We start from the raw sequence: 21,547 nt of genomic DNA on the forward strand, positions 1-21,547 counted from the left end.
TCTCCTCAACTCTCCTCTCCTCTCCTCAACTCTCCTCTCCTCTCCTCAACTCTCCTCTCCTCTCCTCTTCCCATTTCCCATTTCCCATTTCCCATTTCCCATCTCCTCTCCCCCTCTCCCCTCTTTTCTTCTACTCACTTGTTTTTTTTTCTACCCACTATTGTTCAACAAAATTCATTTTCTTGATCTATTTTTTGTCTGGTTGTCCATGTTGACCAGAAAGTGAACATGACACAGTCATAGTATTCATAGATGACAACCAAGAATCTCTCCTCTTTTATACTGCTAAGCTTAGAAGTGGGCTAAGCTACTGTATTTCCTGTAATTCGTATTTTTTTAAATGCTTCTGTTTTAGGTATAAGCTTTTGCCTTTTCAAGAAGCTATCCATTCTCTGTGGGTCTATTCTCTGTACATTCATTTTTTCCTGGCAACGATTCCTTTGATTTCTGGTGGGATCCTTCATTTGTGGATTCTGAATCCATTCTGAGGCAGGGAGCAGTATTCTCTTTTTTTCTTGACAGACACCTAGAATCCCAACCCTTTCAGATACAAAGGAGTCAGGTATGACACAGTGAAAATAAAGAACAAAAAGTGAAAAGGGAGAACAAGCCAAGTAAGAGGAAAAAAAGAAAGAAAAAGAAAAAAACAAGCAGGAAAAAAAAAGCTGTCTGAAACAAGCAAACAAACAAAAAAATCAAAACAAAATAATAGTACCAAAGGCAAAGAAAATAAAAACGATGCATAAAACCCAACCTTAGCTTATTTTGGCGTCTAGAGGGGGTTATGGAGAGAAGAGTTTCATTCGTTTTATCCCAATGAGTCAACCCAAACCCAGTGCATACCTGCCTCCCAGCACCTACTGGTGTTGCTCTGAGCAGCTCACCAATGCCTCTGCTCCTCTGAAGTAATGAAGCTTACTAGGGGTTTCTCTGTTTCAGACAGCTCTAGGACAGGATGGCATCAGTGAACCCAAACAGTAATGAGCACTGTCACTCTCTGCAGCACACTGGTTGGGTTGTGGTGTCAAGATAAACTTTCTCTTCACTGGCCGACAGGTCTAAAAGTTGTCCTAAAAGTCCCTCTCAATTGCATCTAGGTGCCCATTGTTGCAGACCGAATATGTCCCCATTGGGACTAAGCAGTGCCTACCATTACCTGGTAGGGCGAGGACAGCAGGATATTTGCTGCCCTGTTGTTGGGAGCCGACTCTTAGCCGAAAGCGGCTATCATCTTTACAGCCATCTCAACCCATATACCCTGACAAGAGACTTGTTTTCAACAGCCCGCAACAGCTGAGCACACTCTGATAAACATCTTGTTACACTGTTTAGTGGCCCAGCTGCAAGGTGCACCTGGTATCCATGGCTACAAGGCACATGACCATGACGTAGTGCCTTCAGTTGAGCTTGTCTGCGAGGGCAAGTCATGTGGTAAAGGGTATAAACACCCAGGATTTCCTTTCAATAAAGGAGAAGAGAAGAGACTTGACCAGACTCTGTCTTGTATCCATCTTTTGTGTCTCTCGCCCCTCTGTCACCACTCTCTCTCTCTTGCTAGACCCTGACCTGCAGACAGGAGCAGCAGAACGGACCATTACAAAGTAGCAGAACGGGCCGTTACAATGTGTCTACATATCAGTGTAAGCTATGTTCTAATCATTTACCAGGATAACACAATCTAGGCCTCTGTTTGAGCAACCCAAATAGCAAACCTGGACACAGGGCCAGAACCAAAGTAGGGCCTTTCAGTAGTCTGCTCGAAGCAAAGTGAGATGGCAGTAGATACGATACACTGATACTGTAGCTGGACTTCATATAAAAATGGGCTAGAAATACACCAAGATCCCAAGCCCACATGGTTGCCCCAGCTCCCTTTATTTTTCAGAGTTTGCAAAGTCAAAGCAGTTCAAAAGTTCCCCCAAATTACCTATTGATGCTGTTTTTCTGTGCTAACATCTGCCAGTCCTTGCCTTTGGCATTGGGGGTATCAAACGTAGCGCAGATCCTCTGTCTGATGGAATAGGGAATTTTGAAGGCTTTCGGGCCAGTCTGTGCAGGGTAAGTACTGTCCTCTTGTGCGAAGAAAGTGATGGTTTCTCGTTCACTCTATAAACAAGATAAGTGATGTGTGATCAGGCCCAAAGAAAAACACCGCTGACATTTTTTATTTGTGAAAAATCTATGTTAACACACATGCTCCAAATGCATACATAAAACACACTGACAGGTTCCCTTAGTTTTCAAAATAGTAAAGACCTTTTTTAGTGGCTCATCAATCACGTCTGAAAGATTTACAGTGGCCTCTTCCATTCAGAGATATCATAGGTCACCAGCTCCTAACATCCTGCCCTGGCTGGAAAGGAAAGGATTAGGTAGCTTTTATTTTATTTTTCTAAGGCTCTCAGATAGATGAGAATTAGTATGAAGAAGCCACCTGGTGACAGATTTGGGTTCAGTATGAGGAATGACCCTCTGGTCATCATTGAGACCAAAGACGAATTGACTGAACAAAGCAGCCGACTGGGATGCTGAAAAGGGAGGGGAGGGGGACAGTATGTTAATGCTACAAAGATTTGTTCTGTTCCTTACTCCTGAAGTTGTATGACGCTATGATTAATCCCATTTTTGTTTAACTCCCCTCAATGAGACAGAGTCTGCCAGAGACAATGCTTCTATGAGCTGTGCACAGTGAAGGCTGGAAGATGTCTACATGCTGTCTGTCCAGCTGCTTCCAATGTACAGCTGCCTAGTAAGGAGAACAACTTTTAGGTCACCACAGCCATGATGAAGTCACAAGGAACTCTGGCAGGTTGCAGTGGTGGATGATAGGTTCAAGAGGACTAATAGAATTGTAAGAATGTATAAATATCTGGCGGCATGAAATCCATGATTATTATATGCCATAAAATAAAAGGGATACTACTGACATAATTAAAGGACCTAATTTGATGGCTTTGAATTAATTATTTTTCTTTTCCCTTGAGGATTTAACCTAACACACCTTCAAAAGGAGAAAAGCATAACTCTTCTCTGTTCTTTCCTCTTCTCTGTTTCTCTTCCCCTCTCCTTCCTTCCCTTGCTTCCACTGCCTTTGACTGGAGATTGAATTCAGTGACTTGTGCAAGGTAGGCAAATACACTGCCTTTGAGATGCACAGCCCAGACTTGGAGGGATCCCCTACTGATCTGGGAGAGGAAGATGACAAACTTCCCATGCTGCGAATTGCTTGGGAAGGAGATAGATGTTTAGGTAGGAGCAAAGAATAACCCATGACCTATGCATATACTATGCCATGGGGACCTTTTTCCTGCAGGGCAAGGAACTGAGTTGTACCAACAACTTGAACAACCTTGTATTCTCAGCTACAATAAGAATATTTCACTAGCCAACCCCTTGGTTCAGTTGCTGAGATCTTGACCAGAGAATGCAGCTATGTTTGGACTTCTGACTTATAAGAATAAGAATTTTCTTTATGCTTCTAAATTGGTGACAATCTGTTATGTGAATAGGGAAAGGTAATTCAAGGAGTGTTTAGGGACTAGTTATGATGCTTTAAACCTCATTCCACTAGCATTTGGATGGTGAACTTGTGTGCTGTATCCATCTTCAAATCAGCACTTGGTTTATTACTGCCCTAAATCCTGTTTGGATTTCTGTGTGACCCTTGACCTTATTATGTCTTCCTACTGTGGGCACTGCAGTCACCATGACCCTCCTCAGCTAGTGTCAGGCTTGTATATTTTCTTCAAAATCTCTCAGCTAAAGGGACTGGCTGATATAGAAGTTTTATTAATGATTGGCAATGCTTTTTATGTTTTCCATTATCATGGGTATACAGAGTAAATCCAGGATGTTCCTAAGAAGCATATCTGAGATGTTCCAAAAGAGAAGAGCTTCACGGTCAAATGATGTGTAAGGAACCCTGTCCAACAGTCCTCTTGTCACTTGAGCTCAACTGACTTGTTTCATTTCTGTTCAAATCTACATCACAAAATGATCTTATACAAATTCTTTTCATGCTCATGTCCGGGATGATCTAATAACAAAAGTAGTTTTTAAATCAGGATGTTTTAAATTGCTTTGCACTAGGACTCTATACTCCTGGCTTGTAACTCTGAATGCTATAAGATCTTATGTCTCAGCTTCCTAATCAGACCCCCTGCCAAGTTTGTAGACTCAACAGACAATATGAAAGCTTGTAAAAAGCCACGCAAGTAATTTGTGACACACCTGAAACTACAAGTTGGAGGTCCTAGTAACTACGCTAGCTCCCATTTTATGGCTTCAAAACAAATATGAAATACACAGAGCTACACAGGTTATAAAAAATCCTGTGCGGGTGACATTAATAGTGTGCTTTGGAAATTTATATGGAGGAGAGTCTTCACGGAAGAAGTGTTTGAGTTGGCCTTGAAGGATTGGTAGACATCAGCTGAAAAGACTTTGGGCAGATAAGTTCTTATTTTGGGCAGAGTGGACAATTCTGTTCTGATATATTGGATGGTTATAAAATAAACTAACCTGGCTTCTTACTGCATAAAATAGGTTACAAGTAGACATTATTTTTTATCATGGTTTGTAAAATTTCTTTTAGCCTCTAAAAATGCAAATCAAGTGGGAATAGCTTCCTTATATATTTTCTGACTTGAAGACTACAGCAGAAAGTAAGGGAGGAGAGGGGATCCTAAATGGTGGGAGGTGAGGGTAGAGAAAAAGAAAGACATTTTCGAAAGATAACATGCGAGTCTTCTGTGTGAAATGGCATCAAACGTTATTAACCTAGGGGAAGTTGGCTTGAAAGCAAAAAACCAAACCAAAACAAAACAAAGGTCCAGTCTAAATAATTGCAAGATACAAAATTTACTTTGAACCCTGCTACTTGATGTTGTTTAGACTAATAGACCCATGGACTGAGAATGTAGGGAATGTACCTTGGTTGGTAGAGTACTTAGCTAGCATGTATAAGGTCCTAAGTTTAATTCTCAGCAAGAAAACAAATAGAGAATTGTATGTGTTTGTGCATGTGTGTGTGCATGTGCTCATGCGTACATGAGTGTTAGTGAGGGAGGTATAAGATTTTACGTATTTTCTTCAGTTGCTCTCAACTTTATTCATTAAAACAGGGTCTCTCACTGAATGTGGAGCATTATGGCTCCAGTAGCTGAACAGCAAGCCAAGGCAATCCTCCTGTCTCTGCCTCCCCAGTGAAGGGGTTAAAGGTGCACCACTGTACGTGGCTTTTAACTACCTGAGTGATGGGAATCTGAGATTGAGTCCTCATGCTTCCAAGTAAGCAAGTGATTTGCTAACTGAGCAGTCTTTCTTAAACCTCATAGAGTCTTCAAAATCAAAACAATCAGACCAGATCTCAGCCTATGTCAATGGACTAGTCAGGATAGTTTGACCCCCAAGAATCTCTTGGCAGAGGAAAAGCCACCTTGAAGCATGAAATGAAGCCAAAGAAAAATATATTTCCCTTGAAGGTGAATAAAATATATGAGGCTGAATCTAAAAATAAGCATTTTAAAAAATTTACTACACTTTAATAAGTGGATCCACTTCACTCTTAAATTTCCAAACTTAAATATTTCCCTTCTACCGGAGTGACACTTTATGTAACATTTATGATGTATTCCAGAAGACATCTGAGCCAAGTAATAAGAATGCTGTGGTTACATCACATTCTCTGATTGTTTAAATTAAATATGCAGAGGAACAGTAGATTTTCATGCTCTGTACATTTGAGATAAGCGGCTGTTACCTGGCAAGCATAGGGAGTTGTAAATCAACGAGAGATCCCAAGTATCTGTTTTATAGCAGACAAATTATCCCCCAACTTCCACCGCTTTTGGAGGAAAGATAAGAGAATTGCTTAAAGGGAAAATTGTAACACACAGGAATCCCATTTAAGTCATTTCTACCAAAAATTGTCTTCAATAATATTATACCAGAATGAAATGATGGGATAAATTATGTGAGGGTTCTCTTCTGTTCCTTAGAATGTTCCAGGCTACAGTTTCTAGATGGATGAGAGAGCTGATTTGACAGAGTGTCAGTTGGCAGTAGTTGCTATGTAATTCAACAGGATTGTCTTAAGAAGGACCTCGCTGCTCCTAAAGACTTACGAAATAATTCTGACATACATATACATATACATATACATATACATATACATATACATATACATATACATATACATATACATATACATATACATATACATATACATATATATGTTGCTTGAGAGTCAGGTCAATAATCACACTATTAGAAGATGAATTCCACATGTAGGATACACAATCTTTTCTTGACAATCAATAGAATAAACACCTACATACTTCATCACACAAAGATTGATGACCTATGTTTTCTTCTTTTGTGGTTACACATATGTACAGGTGCTCCAATGTTTTCAGGTGTGTCTATGTATTGAGGCCATAGAATAACCTACAGTGTTGTTCCTTCTCAGGAATTATTTGCCTCATGTCTTTTGGTTTGTTTGTTTTGTTTTGTTGATTTTTTTCCCTCACTGGACCTAGAGATCATTTAGTAGGGTAGGGTGGTTGGGTAATTAATTTGATAAATCTGAGTATCTCTGTCTCCCTAGAACATGGATTAGAAGCATATGGCTCTACGCCTTTTTGTGTGTTATGTGCGTTCTAAAAACTCATCTCAGGGCATCATGCTTGTATGGTAAGCACATTAAGGACCAGGGTATCTCCATAGCCCTGCTTTCTTTTTTGACAAAAAGAATTTCTCATCACTTTGTTTATGTACTTATTAACAAAATTACTGGTGTTGGGATGTTTGCCAAGAGTGAGCTCCCAAATTGAAGATTTGCATGATGGGTCACCATGAGGCTCATTTGGACTCCTGAAATACTGTAATATACGTGGAGACTTTGAGCCTGAAGCCTCTTCTCTCGATTTGCACTGTGGTTCCCCATCTTGTCAGTTCAATGTCCATAGACAAGAAGGGTAACTTCTTTGAAATTTTATATTATGGATAACTGTGGATGCAGTGATAATTCATCCTCAGAGCAGTGATGGTTATGTGACCAATATGAAACAGATGAAACATCCTGAAACCTAGAGACTTTCAAAAATCATTCATTGTCTTCAAAAACAGAAAATGATAGTAAATTAGACTTGTCTACAATTTCCTGGGACTGGGTCAAATCCCGACAGCAACACTTTAGGCAATTAATAAACCAATCCCTGACAGAATCAAAAGAGCAGTAAAACATTGAAAAGCAGAAGACTGTGGACTAATAGCCATCACTCAACAAAGTTTTCTTACATTGATACTTATTTTCTGGTATCCAGAGATATTGCAATGACGTCTTCTTGGTAGCTAAACATCACTGTAAACTTTGACTCATTAGAATAATGATAGACAACAAATGGTAGGAAGGACTGGGTTCCTTGGCTAATTTATATTTGATGCACTTCACAAATGTCGTTAAGCAATGACAAAAAGTATTAGGGTGGGCCAACCCTTTACTGTCCTTCCATAAGTTTCCTGTAGTAGCAGAAATCAAAACACAGCATCCAGGTATCCTTTAAAATCAAAGTCTTCAAATCTAAGATGCTTTGACCTATTATCAGGCATGTCAGGCTTCTCTACCCTTTGATGGGTGGATCTGAAAATTAGGTGTGTCTTTTTGTTTGTTGGTTTTCCGTTTGTTTTTTGTTTTGTTTTGTTTTTACTTTCTTTTCTTTTTCATTTTGAAAATCCATGGCTGGGGAGGTCATAGGTCTCGGTTGAGAACTTGTACTGTTATTTAGCCAAGTTGTCTTGGTGACAAACTGCATTGTAAGTATTTTCGTTTCTAACTATAGACAAATATTACTTAATCAGGAAAGCCTCTTTGCAGTGAATGGTGATGAATGCAGACTCATGACTGCTCACAGTGTTAAGGCAGGTAATGGAGACAAGTGCTCATCCCTAAACAGGGCATTTGTACTATTCCCTCTAAGGTGCAGAAATATCACAAAGGAGCTGAAAGAATGCAAGGGCCAGAAAACAGAAAGAAAAGGCTATGAAATAATATAGCCTTTGTAAACATATCTCATACCAGCCTCAGTTGCCTTCCCTGGGCCTGTACAAAACAGGGTCTGTCAACTGCCAATCACAGGTTGGAAGGGACACACAGAGCATTACCTCTGCCTGCTGAACTATTATTGGTTACTGATAGGTTCTGGCCAAGAGATATAACTGTTTTCTGTTGTATATCCAATAAATGAACACACCTGGCTCTAATGGACAGTTTCAAACCCGTGGCCATAAAGATGGCCCTGGTTAAAATCAGTGGGTCATAGGACAAAGTCATAGGTGTGGGAAAAAGACTTTGTGGGGAGGGGACGAACGGAGTGGGAAGGGGATAAAGAGAGTTGGAGATGTGAGAATAACCAGAATACATTGTTTCTGTGATTCTCAGCCTGAGGGTTGTGACCCCCATGGGACCCTCATATCACATACCCTGCATATCAGATATTTATATTATGATTCATAACAGTAGCAAAAATACAATTATGAAGTAGCAAGTAGCGACGAAAATAATTTTATGGTTGGGGGGGTCACCACAACATGAGGAACTATATTAAAAGGTTGCAGCAATAGGAAGTTGAGAACCACCTCATTCTATGTATACATGTATGCAACTGTCAGCAAATTTAATCATTAAAAAAATCTAAAAAGCAAAAATAAAACACTCCATTTAACCTTAGCATGAACTATTACTAAAAAGGGTTACATTCTAAAAAGAAAGCAATTTTCATATAACATTTGTTTGTATTTTTCTTGAAATGTATTGAATTACATATGCCAGGACTGTTCAAGAAAGAGGTTCTAAAAATAGCATACCCAGATTTTGGGATGTACTTTCCCCATCAAAGCTGCTTTAGCACTAAATGCTAATTGGCAATAATGAATGCAAATAGCACACATACACGTCAGTTAAGACAGCTATCAATTGTAAGACATGATCCTCAGGAAAGCTACCCAGTCCTCAGGAAAACTATTTGGGGAATTAGCAATGTTCACTTTGCATAAACCATGAGTTAAAACAAAAATGCAAAGAAGTGATAATGTATTAAGTTACATATTCAAAGGGGGAAAAACTGGAAATTGAGTTATATGTACATAGATGTGTTACATTTGCAGATGAGGATAAATTATTATCTCATTAATATTTATATGCTGACAAATACAGATGTTAAAACAAAATAAACAAAAAAGATACAGATGTGGGAAAGGGAGTCAGTGGGGAGATGCTCCAAACATGAAGTACACAAGACGACTGTCTTTTAAAACACCACGATGAACCAGTTGAACAATAACCCAGTAGACAACTCAGTCTCTACTCGCCATGTTGATGCTTTCTCTACACGTGTCTGCAGGTATCCCAAGCCCACTATGAATTAGGAAACTGGTTGTGTTTTGTAGAAAAATCCCTGTACCTGCTCCTTCTCCGAAAGTCCCTCTACATAGCCTTGATTAGGTTCTTAGACAGGCTGAGGTTCATTGCAGAGTTGGAAGCTTGGCTCACTTCTGAGCCTGAGGAAGTTTGTTCTGTCTCATTGGTAATGAGAATGAAGAGTATACATTGCAAAGTTCATAAGAACCCCAATGGTAAAGCTACAACAGGTACGTAATCATTATTCCCACCACCACTTAGGAAGGGAATCCAAAGACTTGCATCCCGGATTTACCTCTAGGATAGATGTCTGCACTTGGAGGATCTGTTCATGGCCTTTGAGCTGCCGAATGCAGATTTTGCAGGACAGCTGGGTGGTGGTGGGCGTGTAGCGCTCCAGGGAGAAGGCACAGTGCAGTGGCTGCCGGTTGCTGCTCCACACTCGGGAGAAAGGGACTTCCTGCAGGGGGTGGGGATGGAGAGGAAAGGGTGTGAAAAGCAGAGCACTATCATTACCAGTTGTGGATGACTGGTAAGGAAGGCATTCTTGGCAGAATGACCTAAAACAGGCTCAGTCTTGTCTACGAAATAAAAAAGGGGAGAGGCAAAGAGCTTTCGGGGATGCTTGGCAAGAATCTGACATTGGCCAAGGACAACGGAAGTAGGCTTCTGGCAGGAATCTGACATTAGGCTAGAACAAAGAAGTAATTTCAGGCAGGAATCTAAATCTTAGACTAAAACAAATAGGTAGGATTCAGACATGAAAATGACTTTGGGCTAGGACAGGAAAGTAGGCTCAGATATTTTGGTCATCCTGATAAGCCCTTAGAAACATTGATCACAAGAGTGTTCATGGAGTTTTGTTTATTGCCTTGCTGCTTCTTTGACTATTTGCATCTATTGTATTGTCTTTTTTTTTTTTAATGTGCTAAAAAAAAAATCTGCTTCCTAGTCAAATGTGGCTGGAGACTTGGCACTGACCATGGATGCCCAGCTTCTAATAACCTTCAACATCACTTTTACTTCCTGTGTTTATAATTGCATTAGTTTGCTCCTTTATTGCAAAAAATATGATTTTCTGCAATGCTGAAGCTGAAAGATGGCAAGAGATGAACAAAGGCTGGAAGGTGGAGACTCTAAATTTGGCTGCTGATTGGCCTGTGCTGTGTTAAAAGACCAAGGCCACCATTGTAATTACTCACTTGGAGGATCTGATAGGCTTGTAGTGTGGTAAAAGACCAAGGCTACCACTGTAATTACTCACTTGAAGGAACTGTTTATTCCCAAGCTCTAATGGTCACGCTCATTTGTATAACTTGCTTTTCTAATTTTCTCTAAAAGTTATATAGGTCTAAATTGTAGATACTGTTGGGAGGGACTGTCCTCCAGGCCAAGCAATTGCAATCTTGGGATGTTCAGCTCTGTGAAAGATTTGTGCATTCCACTTGGGCTTGTTGACTGTTTATATTGCCCTCACTGTGGGAAAGGACTGTCATGAGACCCTCACCTACAAATCCAAGTGCTCCCTTCTATCCACTGTATACAACTCTGCCTTTGGCCTCAGAGAAGCAAGTGTATATAGGCCAAGAAAGACTGGCTGGGTGGGGTGTGGGTGGAGATTCATCCTTGAAGCTTTTGGGAAGCCCTCATTGCTGCTGGAATAGGGCTATGATCTTTTGGGGTGAGGAACACCCACATCCCTGTAAGAAGCATCTCACATACTCTCTGTAAGGAAACCTAATAAGTACTCATTGGTCCTTAAGAGTCAACTTTGGCAGAGTAGTACTTCAGTTTGTCACTGGGACCTTAGGAACAGGGGCTGATGTTGTTTATGTCTCCTGGGAAAGGAGACTTGGTGACAGAAACTTTCTGGTGAAACCATCAAGGATAGATGTATTTGTAGTCTATGCTTAAAGATTAGAAGCCAAGCTTTGGAGAACACAAGAGAACAAAATCAAATATTTACAGTTACCAATCATCTTAGCAGGAATATAAGAAGCATATAGGATTTTTCTTTTGTTGTATTTGCTCTTAATCCTGAGCCAAAGTTAGGAGACTTTCCTCAGAAGACGTACATTGGTCTCAGGAGCCCTGAGGTATGACAGTCATTTATAGCATGTCACAGTTCCTCCTCCTGAACCCTATCCCATTCTTCAATCCGTGGGTTACTCCTACATCATGATTCAACCTCCTACCCATCTCCCTCTGCCCAGTGAACTCAATCCCTTCTGCTTGCACATGACCAAATATCTTCTCCCTTTGCAGGGCTCTCATTACTACATCCCTGGCCTTCAGCATCATTCCCTGGATCCCAGGAGCTCTATAAATGCTCCTTTATTTCTCAGACACTTTTACCATTTCATTTCCAGGGCCATTTAACAAACTTTTCTAACCGCATTACACCTGACTGGAGATGAATGACTGTCTCACACCCTTTCTGCCTCTAGGCTCTACTAGACAAGCTTGGCAGGGTGTGGGGCCTGACAAGATCATCAAATGGAAATCAGGTGATTGACATTCATCACCCAATAACCCTATATGCTCTTAGCTGTAATCATTATGTGTGGTGGTTTGAGTGGGAGTGGCAACCACAGCCTCATGTGTTTGAATGCTTGGCCCATAAGGAATACGCATTCTTAGGATGTGTGGCCTTGTTGGAGTACATGTGGCCTTGTTGGAGGAAGTTTCTAACCTGGAGGCCAGTTTTGTGGTCTTATATATGCTCGAGCTGCACCCAGTGTGACATACAGTCTCCTTTTTCTGCCTTAGTATCAAGACATAGATCTCTCAGCACCTCCTCTAGCACTATGTCTGCCTACATGCAGCCATGTTTCCCAACATGCTAATAACAGATGAAAACTCTGGAGCCGTAAGGTATGAGCTAAGCTTCTGAAACTATAAGCTAGTCACTTAGATGTTTTCCTTTATAAGAAATGCTGAAGTCATGGTGTCTCTTCACAGCAATAAACCCCCAACTCAGACACTATGAGAGACAATGATGTGAGTGACCATTACCTAGGGGCTGACCCTTATCCCATGATTCCTTTGCTTGGGGGTTCACTGCCAATCCCAATGCCTCATATTATAAATCCAGCTTCCTGCTCCGCCTTCTCAGCCCGCAGTCATTTCACGCCCTGCCCCTACTCTCTACATTCTTACTCTTAGAATCTCTCACATAAAATATCTTCTCTAAACCAGTTGGGTTTTTTTTTTTTTTTTTTTTTTGTAGAGATACCTTGTATGACTCCTTTAGAGAAGCCAACTATGATATAGCTGTGAGGTTAATGGCTGGGTTTTACATTACAGCATAATGTAAACCCAGGGGTTCCAGGGTTACACAGAGTCCAGTTCAAGATCTATCCCCTCAAGAAGATCTGTCTTTTCTTCTGTGGGTTGGGATCTACGATAATACTTACCTTTTCTTAAACAGTAGTACTGGCCACTTATTTGAAAATATCTCCTCTGATATGACTTGCTAAGATTCCTGTATTTTTTTTTCCTCTGAATACTGGAATGTAGGAGATTAAAACCATCTGAAGAGATAGTCTTCCTTATAGAAAGACATGAGAATTGGCATAAAACTGTCTTCTCTCCTGTCTCTCCATGCCACTGCATGCAATCAAAACACTTTTAAATCTGTGTTTAGGACAGTACTGAAAAATAGCTTTTCCTTGTTGACTTGAATAGCAGCTGCAAATAGTGCTCAACAAAACATTTAAGAAGAATAGAACTGGAAACACCATGATTAGTGTGTTTTCAGGGCAATTGTTACTGCGTTCTTAGAGACAGAGAGAGAGAGAGAGAGAGAGAGAGAGAGAGAGAGAGAGAAACAGAGAGAGAGGAGCAATGAAAGGGACAAAAAGAAAAGAAAAACCCACCCTCTCCCCCAAAACAAAACAAAAACAAATCACCAACAATGCTGACTGAGCTGAGGGGAACAGTACAGGAACTGTGCAGAGGACAAAGTGTAGCAAAGTTATGTGCTGTTAAAGAATTCCGGAAATGGTTTCATTCGGGGTTCCCATTATAATTAGGTTCCTAGCAGATGGAGAGAATGTAAATCATACCCTAGCAGGAGACAGATACAGACTTCTGGAAGGTTCATAGCATGCTGCAAAGACAGAAGCCTTTATCCCAGGGACATGACAACCTGACTTTGTGTTATATTGGCAATAAATAAATAAATAAATAAATAAGATGGCATATAGCTTATCATAGCTTTCCAACCCAGAAGCATCAACAACGGAAAAAGGAAGTTGTAATGAAAAAGCTTGAGGTCTCAGGGACCTGGTGAGAGCCAGAGCTACTTAATCATATCCTGGGTTGGAAAAGGAGAGAGATGCAGGACAGTAGTGCTGGATTGCTAATTATGACAGTCTCAAATCTTTGGAAGAAAACATGGAACAATGGGTTATTTGCTAAGACTAGCACTTAGGGTAGAGGCTTTTCTGTGGAGCAAGGTCAGTGGGTGCCACAGATGAGCCTGTCATACAGAAGTTGTATGATAGTCTCCGTGATGTAGTGCTCCTGGTTAGGAACTGAGCTGATCCTCCTAAACACAAGCTCAGGACACAAACCCAGTTCACACTGTTTCAAAACAACCTGCAATGCAGACCTTGCTATCTGACAGGCAGATATTTTTGGACCCCCTCTCTTAGGCTCGCAGTTCCTTGGCAATGCCATCCCTCACAACAAAACCAAATGGCATTTTGGAATCTGTGTCAACTTTAATATATAAATTTGTAGACTGTCCATTTGCAGTTAGAAAAAATATCAAATAGGCACTGATGGCACCTCCAGTATCCCTTGCTTTTGGCTGAAAGATGACAAGGAGACTGTTTGAAGAGGAGACCACATATCGGCAATAGCATGATTCCTGTTTCTACAACATTTCTCTGAGATAATTAGAGAGAGACAGAGGTCCTGTTATGTTCTAATCACCAAGCCCTAATGAATAGTCATTTTCTGTTATCCACATATACAGTGACCTACATGAGTTTCAAGTGAGCTGACCACAAATCCCCCCCACCCCAAAGTGCTTTGTTCTAATGCCTGGGACAGCCCAATACTCACTCATGCAATCTGAGGAACTTCACCACGGCATGGGCAAAGATTAGTGGGTAAGGATGATAGAGAGAAAGGAAGAAGAAGGTGGAAGGTATTTTGGGGCTAGAAAAACGATGAGAATGAAGACTTGGTGGCAAGACTCCTTGCACTGAGAAAATCAAACTGTTTCCCAGCATCCCAAGACCCTCTCAGACTAAGTTCTATTACAGAAGGCAATTATTTATATGTGTTCACAGCCCCCATGGACTCCAACCCATGCTAGTAGTAAATCCTGGAATGTTGTCCCCTTCTCTGCTTATTGTATCCTGCATCCCTGGTTACAACTATTATTGAAGAGCCTACAAGGCTCCATTGTTTTTTAAATCTTCAAGCCTTAAATTTAATAGTGACGTTGGACTAAGTGAGTTGCATTAGACCCAGTGCAAACGGGGCCTCATAATCTATAAAGATTAATATCAAGGAATTCATGTGGTTAGCAGGACTTGTTTCCACAATACCTTGAAGTTTGATCTGGAACAGAGACTTTGAAAACAAAGGCACTGAGGTCTTGAATATCACCAACAATATAGTGATTCAGGAATCTTCTATCTAGAAAACTGTCGAGTGTGCCAAACAAAAGGGGTTGGGGGTTGGGGCCCCAAGAGATGCTCACGTCACTCTGAATGTTTGAATGCCCTGAACTGTAGAGGGAGAAATGGCTCTCAAAAAGTACAAATTGTGAGACTCAAATGGGAAAAAAGGGTCTTATCTGATTTGGGCATTCTGCATTTATATATTGGAAGCATTGGTGGTCCCTTCTCTATCATGGAATGTCTGTGTTTTCTCTTGGCAATCTGGCTGGTTCCCATTCTGAATAATTATATGTCAGTGTAAATAAAGAGCGTGTGTGTATGCCTGCCTCTGTGTGTATGTGTGTGTGTCTGTGTGTGTATATGTGTATGCACATGTGTGCTTGCATGGGTATATAATAAGTACTGTATGAAGAAAGGTTAAAAAGCTTCACACAACTCTTCGGCTTGTCCTGCCTGGCACGAAAATGCTCTGCAATGGCAGATCAATGACTACTAACAGAAACTAGTCCAGGGTTAAAAAATGTCCTGTCACTTGAAGCAAAGGTGAACTGCTTATATCAATGAAGGGAATTCTCAGACTTTGATGTCAAGATCACAAACTTCTCAGATATCCTTTTTATGGTAAACCTAACTAAATAACCTGAGGTGCTTAAAAAAACTTTATTAAGAGATATATGGATACTAATATACAAATATCTCTATGTATCTATAAAAAGACTCCCAGGAGGCTTCCTTTTGCCTATGTTTTCTGACTAGGGGTATCCTCTTATCTTGCTCATTGCATTTGGCAGCAAGCACTTCACATATGAAGGGTAACAGCTCTGTTCTCAGCCACAACTATCACTCAAAATCATCACCCTGAGATGTTCTGCTTCTTCTCTGCTGAATGTGATTAAAACAATGTCTTGGCATGATTGATTTGAATAAAAACAACACAAATCCTTACTCTTAAGTGGTTAGATTTCCATCTTGAACCTAGACTGAGCCATTCACACAGAAAACTGAAGTTGTCATACAACCTGTGATATGAGAACTTCCCTGCCTCCCACTTTCTAGACATCTGTGAATTTATGACAATATGTTCCATTCCCTGTGTGTGCTCAAGCCGTTATAACATTGACAGCTTGGAGGTGCAATTCATAGAGGAAGGCCCCTCCCGAGTTTGCTGGTCAAAGCCAGGCTGTTCCTGTGAGAATCCACCGGTTGATACCTGGCATGCAGTGAATGGTTTGATCCTCCAGAGGAAGGGGGGGATGTCAAGGACAGAGATCTGAAGACTGAATGTATTCCCTTTGAAATGCAACAGCTTTGGTTCTTCCAGGAGCTGGCCACCTTGGTGTCGTTCATCAGAAACCACTTCCTGTAGGAGGAAAGAAGAGGAAGAGGCATATTGAAGCATGCACATTTTTGTACCCTCTCTTCTGTGGTGTGGATACACACTGCTGTGTAGATCTGGGACACAAACACACACTTCCACAGTCAGACAGAGGTTCACACTTGGAGTTGAAAGCTGCCGAGAAATAGGTTTTTGACCTTTAAGAGACAGCTGTTCTTTGCTTATGTTATGTAGGCTGTTTATATTCATTTATTTTGTGTAGTGTGGGTATGTGTGCGTAGAGGTGAGTAGACAATTTGCAGGAATCTCTATTCTTCCATGGTGTGAGTTGCTGAGTCTGAACTCAGCTCATTAGGCTTGGTGGCTATTGTCTTTCCGTGCTGAGCCATCTTGCTGATCCTTGTAGAGATTCTTTCCTTAGTATACATTCCTTATACAAAGTAATGACGTCATCATGACACCTCATACATGAACACCAGTTACTTTAGTCACAGCAACTCCATTACCTTTCTTTACTTCCTCTCTCACAGGCCCTCTCTTCCCACACAGGAACTTTCTATTTTTGTGTCTTTTTTGTTTGTTTGTTTGTTTGTTTTTGTTTCTTAATCTAGAGACCGTAGGAGAACTCAGGATTCTTCTGTGTCTTCATCATTTCACAAGCATGATCGTCTTCAGTTGCATCCATTCACTCGTAAATGTCATTCCCTTTGTTATCATGGGCGAATAATACTCCTGTAAGAATGTAAGTGTGCCACATTGACCTTATCTCTGTAGCCACTGATTAACCCCCAGGCTGATTCTCTAAGTTGCTGTTGTGAACAATGTCCCACAGTACCATGCAGGTATCCTTGTGGTATACTGGTTGAGGTTTCCTCATGAGTGCTACTCCTGGATCAAACAGTATACTTTTAAATGTTCTGAGGAACCTCTGTCCTGATTTCCATAATGGCTACACTACCTTACATATCCCTCCAGGAGTTTATGCTAGAGCTCCTTCTGCCACTATTCATATGATCCAGCATTTGTTATGTATTTCCTTAACAGTATTCCTTCGGGCTGCTTTTAAACTAACTGTGAGTTTCCTTAAGCTAAAATTCCTGTTGCCCCCAAGTTGATGCTAATACCGTTGAGTTTCTAGGCATATATGGGTTCCATTTGGAGGTGACATTACCCACAGATTGGCTTCACACAGAGTGCTACACCGCCCTTCACAATGCAGGCAGACGAGGTATTTACTACCCTAGCGCAATTCTCCACTGAGCTGGGCATTATCTAACAGTCCGTTTGGGCTCAAAATAAATGTTCTAGAGTGCACGTTTATTTGTAGTGGAATTCATAAAAGTTTTTTAAGCCAAAAGGCCAAGAAAAACAAGTTCTTTATCAAGTTAGCTTCACTTCAGAAACAAGAAATTGAATTTTCCAAGGTAAACACTCCTGCATGTTTCACTGAGAAATCATTATAATTACACTCATGACAAACAAAGCCCTCACAGGTTCTGCTGAACAAACACTTAATTGCTTCTGAACTTGTTGTGACCAGATTTACATTGATAGGGCAAGTGGAATAGTTAGATAAATATGTATCCTGAAAAAAATATTAAATTGCTGCAGAAGTAAGGCTTTCAGTGGCTGGAGATGAAAGCCTGCCCCAAGTCCATTTGTAGACTCACCCTTGACTTAAAGTTTCTTGCAGAGCTGGGAGAAATGCCAGGCTAAAGGCCTTTCTGCATTATTGGCTCCGAGATGCTCCAGTCAATCAGCAAAAGGACAGTAAGTGGACAAATGAGCACAGGGTATCAGAGGCTAAAAGCAGCCCCATGGTGTGTCTACCTCCTGCCTTGGGATATACAGACATGTCTTTTTAAGGTTCTGGGAATCTGAGGTTTCAGGACTTCACATACTTGGCAAACATTCTTGTAAACACCTACATCCTTGTGTTTGCAAATGTTTTGTTTTGAGACAGGGTATCACTAAGTTGTACAGGTTGGCCTGAATTTGTGAGTCTTTCGCACTAGTTGCCCATGTGGTTATACATGTGAGTTGTACACATGTATAGAATGACTGACAATTATAATATGCTTCAAGTTTTTATTCTTGAGCAGTTTGCTAGCTAGGTTCTTTTTTCAACTTGACAAAACCTAGGGTCCTCTGTGAAGAGGAACCCTCAATTGAGAAGATGACTCCATCACACAGACTTGTAGGGAAAATTGTGGAGCATCTTAATTACTAATTGATGTGAAGTCTCTAGCGCATTGTGGGTAGTGCTGTCCCTGGGAATGTGGTCCTGGTGTATATAAAAAAAGAAAGCTGAACGATCAGAGAGCACGCCAGTAAGCAGGATTCCTTTAGGTACTTAGCTTCAGTTTCTGACTCCATGATCCTGCTTGACCTTGATGACCTTCCTTCTTGATGGACAGTGACCAAGACAAGAAAACCAAACAAACCCTTTCCTCTCTGAAGAGCTTTTGAGTATGGTGTACTTATCATAGCAACAGAGAGTAATCTACACAAACGGCCCATGGGAAGGCTGCTCTTCTAGTATGTCTGGGTGAAATGACTGAGCTCCGAGCCATGTTCTCCAGTTCTGTCTTCTTGCTGTGGGAAGTCCATTTCCTTGGACTTGTACACCAGCAACAACCACAGTGACCATGAACTACAATGACTACGAAAGCACTGGAGATGTGGCAATGATGACTGTACCCTATGTTCTTAGTTAACTCACATATATACATGTGACCAACAATTACTGTACCAGGCAGATACTTCATGTCATTACGTGCTGCAAAGTTGGTTACAATATATGGCTGTCATGCACAGTGGTAGGAAATGACCAGGGTAGGGATGAGAATCGTAATCAATTCTAAATGACTACTGGGGTAAGACCTGCCTGGCATTTTAATAAACTGAGTTAGTAGTTCCTTCATGTGAGATTTAATGAGTGTCCACTGGAGCTATGGGCAGGTTAGTCCTGATTATTTAGCTATGCAACCATATACCACCAAGCAGTTGACATATGGTTACTATGCTGAATTCACCTACGAGAATATATGAATGCATAAATGATCATTTACATGAACATACACTAACTTCTGTATTTACAGTTGATCCTACTAAGGTCCCTAGGGTCTCTAGGGTTATCCCCAAAACGTTATTTGCCTAAAGGCACATGACCAGAGACAGGGAAAGGCTAGAGTTGCACATCTTTATCACAATCCAGTATTGCTTTGTTAAGACATTCTTGCCTTTTGTTATACTGGGCTTATTGTTTTCTTAAAGTCATGGGAAATTCAGATGACTCTCGACTTCTCTATAGCGAATAATTTTTCACTGGTGCAAGACACAGCTATTAGATGATATTAGTGTATATTCACTATATATATAATTTATTTTATTTATTTCATATATCATTTAAACTTAAAATGTAGAAAGTGGGGTAGGAATGATAGGGCGAGGTCACAGTGAGTAAACGCAGAAATCCTGCACCACATAGAAAGGCACACATGGCAATACACTCTGTGTCTCAGCTTCAGGGCCTATGGATAAGAAGAGGCCAAGAGCTCCATGTCCAGAAAGCTTAGCCAAAGGTTTTGGGTTTGGTGAGAGATCCTAACTCAGGGCTTTAGAGGAAGGCACAGAGGAAGACACCTTACATTCTGCCCTGATGTTCACATGTATGTGGACAACTTTTCCATATTCATGTACATATTCATGTACATAACACACACACACACAAACACATACAGACACACACACACAGCACACACCATAAATATCACACATATGTATGTATATATATATATATGTATATATATATATACACATATATATATATATTACGACACACACACACATATATATCACACATATACACACACATACACAAACACCTCATAAATAACAAACACAACACCCACATAAACAACACTCACATACACAACATACAGAAATATCCAGCGGACACAATACCGATTTAACAGACATGCAAACAATGCAGGGAGGAGAATTTGTAAAATAAATGTGTAGTTACTTAAAATTACCATGTAGGAAGAGGTACCCTCTTAAATGTCTTGCTTTAGGCTCCTTAATTTAAATATAAGTGTAATTATGCTTTGTCTTTTAGCATACTGCTTTGCAAAAACCAGCTATGTGCAATTAACATTATTGCCTAGTCTTCAGCAAAATATTAAGCAATTAGATCAATTCTGAAGCAAAGTAATTATTAAATGAAAAGGCCTAATCATGAACTAATCACTATATTTACATATTCATAAATTTATAGCTGACTTTAGAATAAAAAGAAAAAAAATCACTCCCATGTACAAAGAACTTTAAAAGTGGAAATTTTGACCTTGCCAGAGAAGTGTAATGCTGTGTTCAGTGCATTGCATTTTCCTTAAGAGCTTGGTAGTGGTGGGGGATTTTTGTCATTGTGCAGTTGTTACTGTTGTTATTATTGTTGTGGTTAAGTTTTAGATATAGTTTTGATACTTTGCCCACCTGGCTCTGAACTAAGGATTCTCCTGCCTCAGCCTGTAGAGTACTGGTATCACAAGCATACACCACTGCAACCAAGAACACATCGATTTGTGAATCAGTGATGCCAGTGAACTCATTTGGAATCATCTGCAGGGACAACATGGCCTGACAGTCACTCCGATTTTTCCTCCTGTTAAATTTCTCCTACTGTTTAACTGGTCCCATTCATGGAACAACAAGTCCTGGTTCTGTCTATATAGGATGTGCCAGAAATGCTCTGAACGATGGTTTTCAAGGGCCCTCGACTTCTTCATTTGGTACTCGAGCCTACAAGCCATCCAGCTCTTGAAGCCACAGCCAGGAGAAACCTGCACACTGTGGCTCACTGAGCTCTTTATGTTGATTTAATGAGACAGCCAGCAATATTCAGGTATGCTTCAGGGATGCTAACAGAGGCAGGCTGAATTTACATATTTATGAGACAAAACTGTTTGAACTTACACACACATACACATAGACACATTGTGTTGCTGTGCTGTTTTCCTTTAAATGCTTTACATGAACACTATTTCCCATGGTTGCATTATTGATAAACATAAGAACTACATCTGGAAAAAATCCTTTGAAATTAGGTTCTAAATCCACATTAATGCCAAGTAAGTAATGAGTACCAAGAGG

The 21,547-nt window shown here is 40.5% G+C and overlaps 1 protein-coding gene across 6 annotated transcripts in view; it reads right to left on the minus strand.

Annotated features, from left to right (window-relative positions):
• Unc5d (unc-5 netrin receptor D) overlaps window positions 1-21,547 on the minus strand; it is a 514,815-nt gene that overhangs the window by 11,609 nt on the left and 481,659 nt on the right. For 5 of the 6 annotated variants that reach the window (XM_028768243.1, XM_028768246.1, XM_028768247.1 and 2 more), the window contains 3 exons: window positions 16,268-16,417; window positions 9,714-9,878; window positions 1,928-2,106 (listed from right to left, as the gene is read on the minus strand). In XM_028768243.1, the coding sequence (XP_028624076.1) occupies window positions 1,928-2,106; window positions 9,714-9,878; window positions 16,268-16,417 (494 nt within the window). The remainder of the gene's footprint in view (window positions 1-1,927; window positions 2,107-9,713; window positions 9,879-16,267; window positions 16,418-21,547) is intronic. The other variant, XM_028768248.1, reaches the window with a different exon arrangement.

Source organism: Grammomys surdaster, unplaced genomic scaffold (genome assembly GCF_004785775.1).
Source record: "Grammomys surdaster isolate TR1022 unplaced genomic scaffold, NIH_TR_1.0 185, whole genome shotgun sequence".
In the NCBI taxonomy this organism is placed as follows: Eukaryota; Metazoa; Chordata; class Mammalia; order Rodentia; family Muridae; genus Grammomys; species Grammomys surdaster.